The following is an 18,589-nucleotide window of genomic DNA, read 5'->3' as shown; positions in this document are numbered from 1 at the left end:
CCCATCCTCCTTCTGAGGTGGGGAGGTGCAGGTATTTGGGGCTTATTCTTGGTTTTTTATGTGAGAAGATGAAAGAGTGTAGTTTTCTCTGCCAATTGCGGAGTTGGGTTGAGGGGATCCAGATTGGGAGGGTTTGGAATAGGTAGGTTAGTTTTGGGAGTGTGATCATTTTGATCATGGCTATTTTGTCTGAGAGAGTGAAATTCATGTTATTCCATCTCTTTAGGTCTTTGTTAATTTGTCGCCACAGGGGCTTGTAGTTGTGGAGGTACAATTTATTGAGGTTTCTGGTTATTTGTACCCCTAGGTATCTGAACTTGGTGTGGCAGAGTTTTATTTTGGTGACCTTCGTGAGTTCTTTTTGGGTGTGAGGAGGGGTGTTGAAGCACATAGCTTCTGACTTTGTAAAATTTACCTGTAGACCCGACACCATTGCAAATGTGTTGAGTTCTCTGATTAGGGAGGTTGTTGTGCTTATGGGGTCTGGTGTTGTGACCATTAGGTCATCTGCAAAGAGCCCTAATTTATAGGTTCTGCCTTTTATTTCCACTCCCTTGATGTCTGTGGCTGCTCGGATGCGGATTGCTAAGGGTTCCAGAGCCAGGATAAATAAGAAGGGAGACAGTGGGCATCCTTGTTTCGTGCCTCTTTGGATAGCTATAGTATTAGAATCCATATTGTTAGTTCTGCATTTTGCTGAGGCTTGGGAGTATATTTGTTTGAGGGTTTGTAGGAAGTTGGGGCCAAATTTCATGTTAGTTAGTACTGCTAATATGTATTTCCACTCTAAGCAATCAAAGGCTTTGAGGATGTCTAGGGACATAATTGTCAATGGGAGTTTAGTTGCCTTGCTGTGTTCGATCAGGTTCAGTAGTTTCCTGATGGGGTCTGTTATATTGCGGCCAGGGACAAAGCCAGTCTGGTCTGGGGCTATTAACTTGTGTAGGAAGATTTTTAGGTGGTTGGCCAAGATTGATGTGAATATCTTGTAGTCTTGGTTTATTAATGAGATTGGGCGGTATGATTCTACTTTGAGGCTGTCTTTTAGTGGTTTTGGGATGGAGACTATTTTGGAGTGGGTCCAGGTTTTGGGGATGGGGCCCCCTTTTATGATGTCGTTGAATAGGCGGGTCATGTAGGGCATCAAGGGTTCTTTGAATTTCCTATAGAATTCTGCTGTGAAGCCGTCTGGGCCTGGGGCTTTGTGTGGTTTCAGGTTTTTGAGGACCACATCTATTTCCTCTGGGGTGATAGGGCTGTCCATGAATTCCTGTTCCTCATCAGTTAGGGTAGGCATGGTCAAATCAAATCAAATCAAATCAAATTTTATTAAACGGTCACAGACCAGATTAACTCGTACAGCTAGTCAGCAAAGCATAACACCGGAAAAAACAAAGGACAATTTCAATACAGATTAGGCCATAACAGCAATTTAAAATTAGACAGCATAAATAAAATTAAGTATTTACCTTCGCCTGCATATTGGCATTGGAAAGCTCTTGTTTCCTGCGCCTAATAGCGGCTACACAGAATTTGGCAACATTGAGGCATGGTCAGTCCTGCTAGAAATGTTCTGATTTCCTTCTCTGGTGGGTTATGGGAGGTGTATAGGTTGGAGTAGAATTCTGCAAATTCTGAGGTTATTTCTTCAGGGGAGAATGTTATGTTGCCGTCTTTTTTGGTGATGCAGTGTATTCTTGTTTTGAGTGCTTTTTTCCTACATCTATTTGCTAGTAATCTGGAGTTTTCCCCTCCATATTCATAGAAACGTTGTTTAGAATATAGAATGTTGATCATTGTTTTGTTAATTTCTAGGGAGTCTAGTTCTCTCCTTTTTTGTTCTATAAGTTTGAGGAGTTTTTTAGATCCTGTTTGTAGCGTGTTGAGAGGGCTGTGATGTCTTGTTCTATTTTGCTAATTTTTGAGGAGGTTTGTTTTTTAAGGGATGTTTTCTCTTTTATGCAAGCTCCTCTGGTGACCGCTTTCATTGTGTCCCATAGGAGGGGGGTTGTTATATTGTCTACATCGTTTTCCTTGAAGTAGTTTTGGAGGGTTTTTGTGAGACTCTCTCTAATTTGTTTGTTTGTAGTTAGGATGGGACTGAAGGACCATGATGGGGTGGTTTGTGTTCCTTCTCCTATTTTAACAATGACTTCTACTGGGGCGTGATCTGTGATTTTAATGTTACCTATGTTTGTTGATTCCACTGAGGGGATCAGACCCTGTGTGAGCAGAATGCTGTCCAGTCTGGACACTGTATCATGACGTCCCGATTGGAATGTATGGCTGATGTCTCCCGGGTTTTGCTCACCCCAAATGTCGTAGAGACCCCTGTTTTTTAGCATTTTTAGTAACTTGTAAGAGTTCCTAGTTGTTGGGGGTTTCCTTCGGAGGAAGGTTGCCCATGGGGTTGTAGGGTGGATATCTTTCAGGGATATACCTTTCATATTTAGATTGAGGTCCCCTCCTAGGATTGCTTCACCTTCAGAGAAGGAGAGGAATTTGTTTAGTGTCTTCTGGAAGAATTCTAATTGTTTCACGTTTGGGGCATATATGGAGCCGATTGTCAGTTTGATTTTGCCATCTAGTGTCCCTTTAGCGAAAATGAATCTGCCTTTTTTGTCCTTGAGGACTGTTGTGGCAGTGAAGTTCAGGTCTCTACTGAGTATTATGGCTACACCGCGAGCTTTCCCTGAGCCTCGTGCGACCCACTGTTGACTGAAGCGGGGGTCGCTCAGGAGTTTGCTGCCTTTGGGTGGGTTGTGTATTTCTTGTAGGAAGGTGATATGTGGTTTCATGGTGTTTATGTATGAGGTGATGCGTTTTCTTTTGATGGGGTTTCCCAGCCCCCTCACGTTTAATGTAATTGCTTTTAGGTTAGCCATCTTGCTTATCTATTATGTGGGGCGATTCCCTGCCAACCCGTTCGGGTTGTCTTGTGTCTCTCTCTTCGTGTTGTTTAAAGAACCAGTGGGGTTGTGCTGACCTAGGGTGTGGTGGGTGGAGGGCTAATGGGATTAGAGTAAGATTTGGGTTAAAGAGTAGGGGGTAAGTTGTAGAGAGTTTCCTATATGTAGTCATATAGGTGTTTGTTTGGGGTATTTTAGGCCATCTGGCATTTAGCCGGTTGGTCCTAGGTCTCAGCTGGTGTGGAAGGCCGTGTTCAAGGACAGGCCATCCCCCCTGTTGTTTGCGATAGGGGGAGATCAGTGAGACAGTGTGAAGTGACTTTGTAACGTCGCTGTCAAGTATAAGGTTCATAAGCAATGTTGCCAATGTTATGAGCAACATTGTTCAGTAAGGATTCATTTAATCTTTAAAAGCAAACCTACCTAGTTTGCACTTTCTAAAACAGTATGTGAACTGAAAAGCAGCCATCCTTCAGGATTTGCATTTCTTTGCATTTGCCTTGTATACTCCAGGCAAGTAGTGTGTACAAGAATGCATAGACTAGGGTAAAGTCTATATGAAAATAACATGTAAAAATGCATTCTGTTAGGAAATGAATTCTCCTTTACAAAAATGTTTATATTAGGCAGATTTGTATGCAAAAATGTCTATTTCAGGATAAATTTGTTTGTTTCAAATGCACCATGAACGGTAAGCCAGAAATAAACTGAGAACAAACTTTGGTTTGTTTATGATTTACTGCTCATGGTTTGTTTGAAAGAAACAAACCATGATCCAGGTTTGGATGACATGAAAAGTCATTCTATGGCTTGTTTGAGTCACGTGGGTGCTACATGGGAGGGGAGAAGCCACATGATGACTCACGTGTTAAAGGAGAAAAATGTTCACAAGTAAGCTATGGTTTAATACAAACAGTGGCTTATTATTTCTAAGGGAATGCAGCCCTTGACAAGAAAAAGGGCAAATCTCCATGCCCTAAAGCAAATCTCTCTCTGGGAAAATCCTACTTTAGGCGCTTAAAACAAAGTGAACAATATCCTCAACTGCCTCCTGATCACAGTCTTTACTTAAGAGAGTCTAGTACAGTATATCTTTTGTCAATGTAGGCTGAACTGAAGATAGCATCTCAAAATGAAGAGCTGTAGAACGTTTTCTCAAAGGAATGTAATGTTTAATTCATAATAATAAGGTTTACCACACTCTACATTCTTTATAACATAGTGCCATTGTGAAAACTGGGTATTGTGGATGTCCAGTTGTAATTTTACAGGTAGGCCGTCTGTGTATAATTTTTTGTATATATTTGTGTATAAGATGTTAGATGTTTTTGTCTAAATAACTATGAATAGCCTTCAGTTGGATGTCCTTTTGGTGTATCCTGCGTTAAACGAAGCTCAGATTATTTATTTTTTCAATCAAGGAATAGCAACATAGACCAGAAAAGGACAGCCATGTCAGTAAATAGAACAAGTTAATAAAAGGAGAGGATGCTAAATGATATCTCCAGTCTCTCCGTTAGCTGATTCAGGATTAGTTGTTCTCAAGCCTATCTGCGGAAACACAATAATTTGCCCACAATGTACTCTCTCTCCCAGCTAAACTGCATTTTTCGCTATGGCTATTTGCTCCTGGAACTTGGTGATTTGGGCTATTTGCTTTGTTAGCCAGCAGCTGCGAGGATAGAAATGTTTCAAACAGAAACCTGCTTCCCTCCCTCTTTTCTACAGAATCAAGGAGGGAGGGAGCTGTTTTCAGGGTGACTTCAAAGGCAAAGCCACCTCAGCATGTATTTTAATTTTTATATACTCTGTGAATGGAGGAAATCCCTGGGGTTGTGTAGGTTTCTTTTAAGCTTTCCACATGTACTGATAAAATGAACAAACAGCACAAAGAACGGCTGTCCTTTTAATCCCTCTGAGTCAGGAGTGATGTCAGTTTGCAGGCTCCATGTTTTCTCCTTGAGGGAGGGGCTGGAAACAATCATTTCCCCCTGAAAGCTATTACTTGACAGTGGCTAGCGAGAAGGAGGGTAACCCTGGATATGCTCGGCCTCCATGAAGCCAAAAAATATGAAATTTGTCTGTAGGGGGGTATCTAATGAGCTAAGCTATTCTAGCAACCATCAAGATGTCTGGAATGTATTTTCAAATCATTGAATTTTTTTTTCTCTCTCTCTTTCTCTCTCTCTCAAAAGATAACTCCAGGAAAGAAAAAGCTGTGGAAGTCATTCGCTCATAATTTCTGGAGTACACACAAGAGAACTGCAAAATGTCAGGCGCTTCAGTCAAGGTGGCTGTCCGGGTCAGACCCTTTAATTCCCGAGAGACCAGCAAAGAGTCCAAATGCATCATACAAATGCAAGGCAACTCAACCAGTAAGTTTGGTGCAAATCTTCAGATGGAGTGTTTTTTCCTTGATGAGATTCTCAGTAAATTGGTTACTGTCTAGCTTATGTCATTGACAAATGGTTCATTTAAGGAAATCCTTTCTTTCTGTATGTTTTTTTTGAAAGGCATTATAAGTTGCTTAAATGCATTTTTGCTTATTAATACTCTTACTGTGGATATGTCAAAAGCAGAAACGTGATTTGGAGACTTCCTTCCCTTTGGCAACATTGCACGATCATTTCTGTATGAGTTTCTCTTTGGATATGGCAGAATGGTTGTCCATTATGCATCTGTGTTTGCTTGAGAGGAAGCTTAAATGCCTTTTGGTCTGTGGCTCCATTTTTGTGGCTTCCAGAAGGAGTGTAACAACAGGGATCATCCAGTTTGCAATTTATGGGGTAATGCTGCTATCAGTAAGACAGGTAACCAAGAGGGAGGGAAAGCTGAAGTATTGCTTAGCAACCAGACAGAGTAGCATGATGTTTGCTGAAGTAGCACATCCCCTGATTCTGAGAGTGTTTTCTGCTGTATGTTAAGTTGAATGACTCCTTGCTATGTACAAGGCCTGAATTAAGAGAGACAAAATCTCTCAAATTATAAGCTGGTTGTAGTCAGTTTCCCAGTAAAGTGTTATCAGGAGTACTTTTCTCTCTGAACTCCCATCTGTGTTATTTAAATGAATTTGTTAACAGTTCCATGATTAAAGGTGTCCTGGTGTTGTTGTTTTGTGGTCTGGCAGTTTGAACCCCTGGTACATACCTGTCATCATAGATATAACTGTCTAAATGGTAGTTTTCAAGGAACAGAGTTGTAAAGAAATAAATGAACAAGCTCTGAGGATCAAGCTGTAGCTGCTTCAGTAGGGAAAGGCTTCGTTTGCATCTTTCTATTGAACTGATTTTGCTGGGAATGTTCTGACCTGCAGCCTTTTGGGGAACGTCTCCAGGCAGACAAAAGCAAATTGAAATAGCAGGTGGTCAGACTTAAGTCACTTCGACCCATTTAATAACTGTGGGAAAGTAGCATTAGAGATATCCTGGAGCCTTTGTCATCTGAGGGTGGGCTTTTCTAGTGTGCTATTAGGTAGGAATTATGCAAGGAATGTTCAGAAAAATGGATCTTCTGAAAAGGAGAAAGTGGAAAGGGAAGAGGCTGCTTTTCAGGCGGTAATGGGGGGACTGTTTTCACACACTTGTACAGGCTCTTGTCTCTCCCCCCCCCCCTTGTGTTCTTACTGAGCGGCATGAAGGTGTGTATAGAAATATACACTTCTTTAAAAGGAGTCCATAACCTCTAATCCCAACCTTCCCCCCCCCCAAAAAAATACCATGTGAATGATAGCAGAATATCTCCTGTTCTAGCCTGTCCTGGGTGTGTGGTGTTGTATCTAGTCCATGTGCTGCAGTGGTGAACAACTCCTTTCAGCCTGAAGACTGTATTCCCTGGTGGGCAGCCTTCTGAGGGCCACATGCCAGTGGTACGCAGAGCTGAGGCAAAACAGGTAGAACAGCAAATAGGAATTTTATCTTTCATTTCTACACACACTCACCCATCACTCCTCTCTAGCCTCCATCCAGGTGAGTGAAGGACATTATATCAGAATTCAAAGGCACATTCTAGCTAGGCAGAAACTCTTTGGGTGTGATGCAGGGGCCAGTGAGGTGGTGGTGGTGTGTGGCCAGCGGCAAGACAGTTTCAGCATATTACACTGATTGTGGCTCAGCTGCACTGGCTAACAATTAGTTTCTGGGCTTTGAGTTATAAACAGTATCTCAAGGACTGCCTCTCCCCATATGGACCAACTTAGACACTGTGATCATCACCTTGAGGCCGTTTTTCATGTGCCTCCTTCACAAAAGGTCAGGAGGGTGGTAACATGAGAATGGGCCTTTTCTGCATTGGCACCCCGTTTGTGGAATGGTCTCCCCAGGGTGGCTCTTCTGGAACAAACAACAATAACACCTAGAGTAGAACATTAGAGGTTTGTCTGATTATTGGGAAATTGGGAGTGGGGTGAGTGCTTGGGGAGATGTATGATTTAATCCAGCATGGGTTGACTCCTGTGTTCTGCTTTTATAACATGCCAGCTATGCATTCTCTTTGGGCTGAGCTTGATTGGGTTCCTAGTTGTCTGTCAGTAATAAAAAAATTTAACAAAGTCAATTGACACTGAAGTGACATAGATTATCTCTTTTCTGGGTATACTAGTTGAATATTGAACTGTAATTTTGACTAAATCTGCGTATGGCTTTGGCCTGGACTGAGCATAACCATGGTTGTTTAACAAACCACATGTTAATCATGAGATATTCCATAATCTAAGAAGCCACGGCTTGTTTCTACAGCTTTTGGTTTGTTGTCCAGCTGCTCTTTCCTCAGTAGTTTGATGAACGTCTGGGGTGTAGTTGTCAAACAAACCCATGGTTAAGCGTGCTGGGTTCACATGCAATTCTAACCCACAGTTAAGGGAAACAAGTTTTGTAAGCCACCAACAAATAAGCTCCTAATTGGTTGGCAGTTAGAAAACCATAGTTACACTTTTGGGCAGAGTTCACACATAATGCTAAGGCCTAGTTTAATATAGTGTAAACCAGGTGTTTGTAAATATTTTGTTTAGAAAGAAATAAAAGTTCTTTTCTGTAGTTTCAGGAGTGAGTGAGACAGCATTCTACAAAGTCTAAAATGTACAAGATACTGAGAAGCCCATGAAAATGCCATGCTATTTCCTGATAAATCTTAATTAGATAACCAGACAGTTTGTTCAGCCCATCTTGTAAGGGCAGCTTAACAATTGCTTGGCATGTTGTGTGGCATGCCTATGCATTGCTAAGGACAAATAGACATTTAGAACTGTTGGAGATACTGGCTTTCGACCAGGAAAGGAAGTTGCCTCCTCTAGCAAATATGCATGGATTTAAATATTTGGAAGTTGCCAATACAAGTTTCCTTTGTCCTTTTTGAAAGAGGGTGGTACTGCTAGAATTTTACAAGCTGTCCTTAATATTCTATGGAAAGCAGTTTTTTGAAAATATCTGTCCTCTGGTATAATCCACCCTGTTTAAACTTGCAGGTGCAATTAGGATTCATACAGGCTGTAATGTTTCAATGCAGGTGAGGCTACATCATGGTTAAGCCACGGTTAATGGTTTACCATGAATGCGCAGTAAACTGTGATCCCTGCCTGAAGTGCTGTGTCTGAACTGGGAATCATGGCTTGTTTTGCTCCAAATAAATGATGTTCTGAAGCTGAGAACAAGGCTTGGCTTCAGATCATTTTATTTTATTAAACAAAACAAACCATGACCCCAGTTTGGCCATAGCGCTGAGCCAGGGAATTGTGGCTTGTTGCTACTGCTCACTAATGGGGAGGAATGAAGCAGCAATGATCTGGGCATTCACAGCAATGCCTTAACTAACCGTGGTTTAATCACAACATGCAAATGCAGCCTTTATCTCCTTTCTTTATCTTTTTTTCCTTTATCTTTTTTTCGTGTGTGTGTGTGTGTGTGTGTGTGTATAGAATTGAATAGTGAAATCCTGCAGTCCAGCTGAAATCACATGTACTGTCTGCATTAAGAGGCTGGAATGTTGGCAGCACGCCTGGCCTGCTTGCAGGGCGGTCGGAGCTGATTGCAGATGCTACACAGCAGAAAGTTGCTGTCATGGAGGATATGGAAATGAGAATGGGTTTGGGTTGCTGGTGGTGGTGGTGGGAAATGGGGGGAAAGCTGACAGCAGAGGTGCCAACTTGTGAGAGAGATTGGGGAACTAAAGTCATGTCAGGATGCCGGAGGAGCCAGGGGCGGAGCAGAACGCCTCAGCAGCGCAACTTTAGTAGCCAGAGGTACCTCCTTCACCTCCTGCTGCCACTGCCACCATCCAGGGGCTGCATATTTCCTCCTTCCCAGCAGCAGCAGCAGCAGCAGCAGCAGCAGCAGGAGCCAGCCACTGAAGCTGCGCCATGCTTGGCTCTTCAGTTGGCCCTGAGTTTTTTGGACTTTGCAGGGGCCTGGCCTCCCTCACAAAAATATTGGGGAGTCTAAAAGGGTTGGGCCCCCAAGAGTTGGTGCCCCTGACTGGCAGTGGGGTTGCATAGTTGCTTCTGGGGTTGAGCATTTGCAGCTTTATACAGCCAAAACTAAGTTATTTGCAGACTTCTGAACTGCCTCAAAGCTCCAGTATCTATTAGGGCTAAAAGGAAGAATGGAACTGCAGCTGGTTTCATGGAGGCAGTTCTTACAGGTGAATGGCTGTTTACCAGCCTTCCATGATGAACATTCTTAGGCTATGTTCTCAGAGGATGACTTTAGCAAATCTCATCTATTTATTGCTGCTTTGTTCTTGATGAGAGCTGGTGCAACACAATTCTTTATAGCAGGTGTTGCCAACCAGGTGCTCTGCAGATGTTTCGAATTCTAACTCCCATCAGTCCCAGCCAGTATGGCTGTCTAGGAGGGTTTTTTTGGAGTTCATGTGCTTCCCTCTCCTCTTCTGTGAGGCAGGCTGTAAATTTTTTTGTCCAATCAGGCACACTGTAGTTTTATCATGGTTTGCAGGGTTCATCACAAGCTGTAATTTGTTGGTTCAAATGAAATGGACTTACATTGTGACTAGAAACTGTAGTGTTCTGGTTTGAATGGAAAGTGCAAACTATGGTTTCTTCATACTTGGAAGGAAGTGAAGGAATGGTCTTGTGCAAAGATCTCTTGAAGGCACATTCTCATAGTGCCAAACTATGGGTCAGTGATACATTTGAACAAGGCCTTTGTGTAGTGACGTTTCTGGACTGCATCTCTCATTATCCTTGGCCATTGGCCATGCTGGCTGAGGCTCATGGGAGTTGTAGGTCAATAGCATCCGGTATGGACTCCCTTTTTGTTTTGTTTCCATCTTTTAAAAAGGCACATGAAATGCCTGTCGTCCTTAGCTTTGATGTTCATGTAATTGTTAACAGAATAGGGGCTGTTTCACCGATTCAGCAAGTCTCTGTCTATCATGAAGAGAATTCCTTCCTCTTTGGAAAGCAGAACAGCGGCAAACTGTGGGCTATCCTAATGGCAGTAATTCTGGTGCCATTCTAGTGATTCAGCTTCTGGCTGTTCAGTAATGTAATGCACAAAAACAACCCCAGCCAATTGGAAGGGAGTGTTGTTCAGTCATATGACGGCACTGGAATAGTGCTCCACTCCCAAGCTATTCCTTTTTTATGATTAGTGCCTGAAACCGGTTTCAATGTTTGGGGATCCTTTTAAGTTTGTTTTCCTGAACGGTTTGCTGCATTAAGCCTCCACAGTTGAAGAAACTCCTCCTCTTCCTAGTAACAGCAGAATGCCTCCTCAGAACATTGAGTAAGATTTTATCCTACAAAGGTCAGCCATCAAGCTTCCTATTTGCATTCTAATCTCTGTTTTTTGTAGCTGTTCCTAGATTGCTAATACACTTTCATCACAAAAGGGCTTGGGCGCTGAGAACTCATTATTACAATGAACAGCATTATTTTTGACAGTGCTGGAAGCTGCAGCTGATTAGAGTATGTAGTGCCTTCATGTTACAGTTCAAAAAAGTCAGAACTGTTTGCCCCAAATCTAGAAAGTCAGCGGAATATCTATTAACCTACCTACTTACCTATCTATCTCCCTCCACCCAGAGGAATTACACATTTTGATATTTTCTTTATCTACCGTATTTTTTGTCCCATAGGACGCTCCGTCCCATAAGACGCACCTAGGTTTTTTGGGGGGAAATAAAGGAAAATTTTCCCCCTTAATTTCCCCCCCAAAAGCAGGTTGGGGAAACTGAACCAGGTCGAGGAACAGCGGGATGGCGGCGCTGCGCCTCCCTGCTGTCCCCCGAGCTTGTGGGGCTGGCCGATGTATGCCCGGCGCGCTCTGCTTCAGGGCGCCCCGCCCGCCGGGCGACAGGCTGCTGTCCGCAGCGTGGGGAGCCCTGCGGGGAACTCCTGCAGGGCTCCCCACGCTGCGGGTGTCTGTCCGGCGCGCGGGGCGCTCTGCTTCAGGGCGCTCCGCCCGCCGGGCGGCAGGCTGCTATCCGCAGCGTGGGGAGCCCTGCGGGGAACTCCTGCAGGGCTCCCCACGCTGCGGATGTCTGTCTGGCGCGCAGGGCGCTCTGCTTCAGGGCGCCCCACCCGCCGGGCAGCAGGCTGCTGTCCGCAGCGTGGGGAGCCCTGCGGGGAACTCCTGCAGGGCTCCCCACGCTGCGGATGTCTGTCCGGCGCGCGGGGCGCTCTGCTTCAGGGAACTCCCGCAGGGCTGCCTAGGCTGCGGATGTCTTCCTGAAGCCTGCATTCGCCTCATAGGACGCACCCAGATTTCCCCTTCATTTTTGGAGGGGAAAAAGTGCGTCCTATAGGGCGAAAAATACGGTAACTGCCATATTTTCATACACCACAAAAGTGTCCCTGAAATAATGGTACTCTATCCTAGTTTTCCAGGAGCAATATGGAGCATGTTGGTTTATTTTTCTGTAAAGTTGATATAATTGCCTGATGCTGCCATTGTGTTTAGTAAATGCATGTGCCATCACATCCATCTCTATCTTTTCACTGGTGGACTGACTTTTAAAGCTAGTTTCACTGCATTTTTGATGTTGTGTGGTTTCTACCCTGTAGCTGGCTCTTAAGCAGCTGGCAAAGCATAAAATACATGACTGGATGGTGGCACAACTAACTTAAGTTCCAGTGGATTTCAAGCATGACTTAAATTTGGATTCTGCCCAGTAGATTTCCATTATGAATGTAATATATACAACATAGAATCATAGAATTGTAGAGTTGGAAGGGACCCCAAGTGTCATCTGGTCCAGCCCTGTAATGCATTAATCTCAAATAGCTCCTACATGACAGATGACCATCCAACCTCTGCTTAAAAGCCTACAAGGAAGGAGAGTCCACCATCTCTCGTGGGAGTCTGTTCCACTATCAACCAGTTCTTACTGTCAGAAAGTTCTTCTTGATGCTTAGTTGGAATCTCCTTTCTATGCAAGTTCTGTGGTTGGTTTTCTACTTTTGTTGTGGAAGTCCTGAGCCATTTCTTGTGCACTTGATGGGGACAAATAAACTCATTTACAACTGCAAGCTGGGTTGATAATGTATAAATCCCATTTGAACACAGAATTAAACTAATTAAACGTGAATTTTATTTCCCCCTCTGCAGAGAGATCTTACAGTATCCTTTCCCCATATTTTATGCTGTGTTTCATGTTATTGGATCATCTGTGACTTAAGCAATGGGATTGCAGTTCTCCAAACCCCTTTATCCCATTGCTTAAAGCAGTGTGGTGGCCCCATCTGTCAGGAGTAAACCACAGATGCTGCCTTTAACAGATTGTGGTTTATGAAGCTGGGAAGGCATGAGCTCTTGGCTATATGGGAGAGTTTGTTTGTTTGTTTATTTATTTAGGCTTGGAATGTATGCTCTTTTCTATCTTTAGTTATTTATGAGAAGGACCATATAAGTGGTAGCACCTGGTTTGCATGCAAAAGATCCCAGCTTCACTTCCTGATGTCAAGTAGATATTTCAAGTGAATTGAAATATCTCTGGGGAGGCCCTTAAGAGCCCTCATCAGAGGAGACCAGTCTTCCCCAACCTGGTGCTCCAAGATGTTTTGCACTACAACTCCCATGATCCCTCACTTTGACACTCATGCTATCTGAGGCTGCTGGGAGTTTGAGTCCAGAACAGCTGGAGTGCACCACGTTGGGGTATCAGGGAGTACACAATGCCAGGCCACATGGACGAATAGTCTGAGCTGGTGCAAGGCACCTTCTAGTGTTCCCCCACAATTTTCAGTATTTTCAAAGGGGACCTTAAAGTCTAATCCATTCAGTCGAATGGATGTGGGGAAATGTGTATTGCCACCTAAAATACCTTGATAGCCACTCATCTTGTCACCAAAGTTGGAAGCATCCAGAGATGGGCTTCTGATGCAGATCTCAACCATTGGTGCATTTCAGTGCATACAGAGAAATGGAACAATAACATTCCACATTCTTATTTGCTAATAACCATAGACATGTTCACATCACAGTTGGCTTGGCTCCAATGATCTTTGACATTTTTCTTCCTAAGAAGGTGGTGCTTACAAGTATGGTTGAGAAACCCTCGGGAACTCAAAAGACACTAACCAGGAACTTGAGATCTTGACCACCATTAGCAATATGTCAGGCAGTGGGCCAATGCTCAGTAAAAGAGCATCAATTTTGCATGTAGAAGGTCCCAAGTTCAATCCCCAGCATCTCTGAATCGGACTGGAAATCTTCCCTGTCTGAAATGATGTGGAGATGGTTTCAGTCAGTATGGGAAATACTGGGCTAGATGGTTTTGACTTTGTCTGAGGCAGCTTCCTGTGTTCCTACTGCTTAATCGGAGACCTGTCTCACTAGAACAACCCTTGTGGCTGGATGGCTGAAGAAATAAAAGTCACTTACCCCAATACATTTTTCAGTATAGCTTAGGAGATGGTGGTCAGAGGTTTCAGATGGCTGTAGATACTTGCTCCCACTAGCCTAGTGGGACAGTCAGGGGGAAGAAGTGGAAAGCCTAATTCAGTTGCATCCATGCCAGGAATCCCAGAGGCACATCACTTCAGATATCAACATTTCATGTCTCTCCTTGGATGGAGTGAGCGGCTTGACAGCTAGGCAAGCCTCAGAGGAAGTGGTGAAGTTCATTCAGACCAGTGAATCCTCTGCTTTCTTGCTTTAATTTCCGACTTGTGAGTTCACCAGCATAGTTTTTGATATCAGAAGGAAGGAAGGAATCTTCCTGCAAAATGCAGGACTTTTGCCTCCTGGCTTCTCTGGTTCTTGCTGACCCTTTTGGTTTCATAGTTTGGCTGTGTGATCAAAGGCTTTTTAAAAAACTTAAAATGATGTGAAAGCTAGAAAGACCCTGGATAACTGGACATTGGTGGCAGCTCTTTCTTAGCTGTATTGTGCCATTGTTTCTCTGGATGTGCAAAGGTGGCAAGCATGCACACAGAACAGCTTGGAAGTACTCAGAAAAATAAGCTTTTGTGTATCAGAGTCCACTTCATCAGCTGGATGAACTGCAATACAGTGGTACCTTGGTTTGCATATGTCTTGGTTTGCATACGTTTTGGATTACAAACACATCAAACCCGGAAGTGCGTGTCCCGGTTTGCAACCTTTTTTTTTTATTATAACCCATTTTTTTTTGCATTACAAACAAATTTTTTTTGGAGGCCCCATTGGCAAAAGCGCGCCTTGGGTTACAACCCGTTTTGGTTTACAAATGGACCTCTGGAACGGATTATGGTTGTAAACCAAGGTACCACTGTACTTAAATTGGCAAGAATATATACACATGGTTGGTGGAATTAAGTGGGAAATCCTTAAAAATGCAAAATAGAACAGACAATGATTATTAGTTGAAAGCAAATTAGTTCTAGGGACACATTAACAAGGCAGTGTTGGTGATAACACAGGTCTCCTGGCATTGGTCAAGTAATTAACAACATGTAAAGTGATATGGGACGTGGGTGGCGCTGTGGGTAAAACCTCAGTGCCTAGGACTTGCTGATCGCATGGTCGGCGGTTCGAATCCCCGCGGCGGGGTGAGCTCCTGTCGTTTGGTTCCAGCTCCTGCCCACCTAGCAGTTCGAAAGCACCCTTAAGTGCAAGTAGATAAATAGGTACCGCTTTATAGCGGGAAGGTAAACGGCGTTTCCGTGTGCTGCGCTGGTGCTGGCTCGCCAGCTGCAGCTTCGTCACGCTGGCCACGTGACCCGGAAGTGTCTTCGAACGGCGCCGGCTCACGGCCTCTTGAGCGAGATGAGCACGTAACCCTAGAGTCGGACACGACTGGCCCATACAGGCAGGTGTACCTTTACCTTTACCTTTTAAAGTGATAAAAATCCATAGTCTTGATTCAAGCCATAGTCTGGCAGAATTGAGTTGTCTGATAAATTGTAGTTGTACTGAATCTACTTGGATGCCATGGTCCAACCATCTTTGCTTCTGTTGCGTAATTAGTATCTGTAGTAGGAATGAGTGTGATGAGTATAGTGAATGCAGGTTTGGAAAAGTGTATACAGTAGAACCTTGGTTGTCGAATGTAATCCATTCTAGAAGACCTTTTGACTTCCGAAATGCTTGACAATCAAGGCGCAATTGACGGTTGGCAAAATCCATTTTAAAAATGGAGAAACGCGCCTCGGAAGTCATTCGACTTCTGAGGCACGTTCGAAAACAGAAGCATTCACTTCCAGGTTTTCGGTGTTTGAAAGCCGAACCATTCGATTTATGAAGCGTTTGACAACCGAGGTTCTACTGTATTAAATGTCTTGTGTCCTTGGTTGATGTTGGTGAAGAATATATTTATTTATTTTGTCAAATACTATGCCAAAACTCCTTAACTGCAATGAAGCAGGCTCAGAAACTGCTCCAGCCAAATTGCAGTGAATGTAAGTAACAATATCCAATGCTAGTCCCACTTGGAGTAGACCCATTTAAATTAATAATCATGACTTAGGCCCATTCATTTCCATGGGTCTACTCTTAATAAGACTCAGTTGGAAACCTATTATTGGAGCACAGTTTGGATGTTTGGTAATCTTTACACATAAACTAGTTTCCTGTTCCAGTTTTTATGTAAGGGATTCTGGTCATAGATGGGGCTCCTTTGTAGATGAGGAATCAGTCTTATTTCTCAAGTTACAAGGTCAAGAGATGGGGCTAAGGAGAATTGATCAGAACAACAGATGGAGGAGAAAGTACAGAGTGATGAGAGAAGGCTATGCCTGCTTACTCACAGGTCTCGGCATGATGCCTGGGCTCTGGGATCACTGCTTGCTGTTGTGCAGCAGTGTGGACAAAAACCTTGTGAATCAGTTCAGGGTAGGGATCAGCCAAATGACTGGCATGTTTGATGGCTCTGAAATTAGCTGAGCCAGTTGCATCAAAAGCAGTGCCTAACTAAGCAGGAGTGATGAGCAGCAGCACTTGCCACCATAGTACTAGCTAGATTTTATTTTAGGAAGAGGAATAACTTCTATGTATCCCTGCCCTGGTGTCCAATAAAGTCACTCAGATGCTTATTATGGTCAACTGATCAATAGGACAAAACACAGAAGCATAAAGTGCAAAATCACGGCCTTGATGGAGCCAATTATTTTGTTTTGTTTTTGTTTTTTGGCAAGAACTAACAATCATAGCAGGTCCAAGAGACATGATGACAATCAAATATTTTGTCACCTGCTCAGTGATAAATCAAGAAAGATACTCAGAAGGGTCTCTAAAGAAGGCCAATGGAACAGTCTCATAAGAGGTTATATTATGTGTTCTCTAACCCCCAGATAAAAAGTACTGTAAAAGAATGAGAAGTTGTTTCGTTCTGGATGCTTGAATGGACACCATCTCTCTGGGAACTCTGCTGTCTAAAAATATTTCAATATGAACTATTAAAACTGGCCCTTAAGGTTAGAATTTCAGAGAGAGAAAGAGGTATTTTTCTGGATCTATATTATTTACCTCTTACAAATGATATTTGTTTTGCATAGAGATCTAGTTTGGGTATTTTATTTCTCTTTGTGACCACTAAGAAAAAGTAAACCATCTGACAGACAACAGCTTATCCCAGGGTTGGAAAATTCCATCCTTATCTCACACACATTTCATGGGGACAGGTGGGTGGGGCAGCCCACCAGTCATTTTGCCTGGTGTCACAGTGACATCAGGATACCTATTTCTGCCTTGTACAGAAACCTTAGCCAGAGGGCTTATAATTGTAAGATTCTGCCTCTAAAAATAAAATAAAAATTTAGAAAGCTGGATATGAGACAAAGACAGTTCTTCAAGCATTTGTTAGGGCATTTCACTGCTTCCCTTCAATAACCAAAGTTGTTCAGCTTGTGAACATGGGCCCTCTGTTCTTACAGAGCTGTGCAAAACATCTAAGCAAATACATTCTATGGGCAGCTGCTTTTTAGTCTGAGCTGGCAGAGAGTGGCTGGCCTGGTTACAAATCCAGGATAATCACAGTAATGATAGCTGAATCCTGTACTGATATATATATTTTTAAAGCAGGCCTCTCTTCAAATGCAAAAAGAGAATTTCTTTAATGTGCAGCTGGTTCTTCTTTGTATCTCTTTAAATGTATGTACAAATGCTTTCCTCCTAAAAACTACATTGCTCAATCCTCTTTCCCCCCTCCTGAATTCAAATCCTTCCATTCAGGAATTCTGCCTGTCATCCACTAATCTGTCTGTGATAAATGTGTCTGCTTTCATGTAACTTTTTTTTTCAGTTTCTTGCATGAAATGAATTTATCTCTTGGGGACAATGTGTTTAAAAGTGCCCTGAAATTGTTGGTGTAAGAAAGGGCCATAGCTCAGTGGCAGGGCATCTGCTTTGCATGGAAGAGGTGTCAGATTCAATCCCCAGCATCTCTAGTTAGAGCTGGAAAAGATCTCTATCTGGTGCTTTGGAGACCCACTGCCAGGCAGTATAGAGGATACTGAACTAGATAGATCAGTGGGCTGACTCTGTATGAGGTAGATTTCTACATTCCTAGGAATGGTAAAGCAGTGGTAAAACATGTACTTTATGCGCTAAAGGTCCCAGGTGAGAACAGGATGCTGGACTGGGTGGACAATTGGCCAGATCCAACATGCTCTTATTTTCAATCTCCGGGTAGAGCTTGGAATGTCTCCCTGTCTGAAACCTTGGAGAGCCACTGTCAGTTAGTTTAGACAACAGTGAGCTAGCTGAACCAATGGTTTGACTTTTTATAAGGCAAATTCTTAAGTTCCTGAGTGTATGTTGGAAATGTAAATGCTCCATATGGAAATTTGGAGAGGAGGCCCCTGCTTTTAGTGGGATTGCAGCCCACATTTATGGAGCAGGCATGTTGTCCTCCTGAAACGCCAGCTGCAGAGTTGGTATTTATAGCAACTGGATCTGGGAGAGCAGCTGAGGATGAGAGCTTTTCCAGCAGCTTCTGACTCTCTTCTTCCCCCCCCCCTTCTGTTCTGCATGGCTCACTTGCTTGCTTGCTCTTTCCTTTCTTCTCTTGGTACAGAGCTAGAATTCCTAAAGTAAGGGAGTAAATCCAGCTAAATTCCATTCTAAGCCATTCCATAAGGGTGTTCGTGAAGCTTCCTTTCTTTCAAATAACTTGAAAAATGCCTGTGCTGCTCGACTTGAGAGTGAGTGCCATTCTGCAGCTGGGAAGTGTCAATTTCTCTACATTTGTTCTGGTGTAATGTGATATCTTCCTCCAGATTATATTAATTAGATTTTTGTAAGGTGTCC

At 43.2% G+C, this 18,589-nt stretch overlaps 1 protein-coding gene across 17 annotated transcripts in view; it reads left to right on the top strand.

Annotated features, from left to right (window-relative positions):
• The window catches only part of KIF1B (kinesin family member 1B), a 135,676-nt gene that overhangs the window by 10,224 nt on the left and 106,863 nt on the right, over nucleotides 1-18,589 (top strand). For all 17 annotated transcript variants that reach the window (XR_014551610.1, XR_014551611.1, XR_014551612.1 and 14 more), the window contains exon 2: nucleotides 5,105-5,284. Coding sequence is in view for 14 of the 17 variants with exons in the window: in XM_083628387.1 (XP_083484513.1) it covers nucleotides 5,179-5,284 (106 nt within the window). In the remaining 3 variants the exon portion in view is untranslated. The remainder of the gene's footprint in view (nucleotides 1-5,104; nucleotides 5,285-18,589) is intronic.

Source organism: Podarcis filfolensis (assembly GCF_964270895.1).
Source record: "Podarcis filfolensis genome assembly, chromosome: 8".
Taxonomy (NCBI): domain Eukaryota; kingdom Metazoa; phylum Chordata; class Lepidosauria; order Squamata; family Lacertidae; genus Podarcis; species Podarcis filfolensis.
This window is presented reverse-complemented; position numbering and strand designations above follow the sequence as displayed.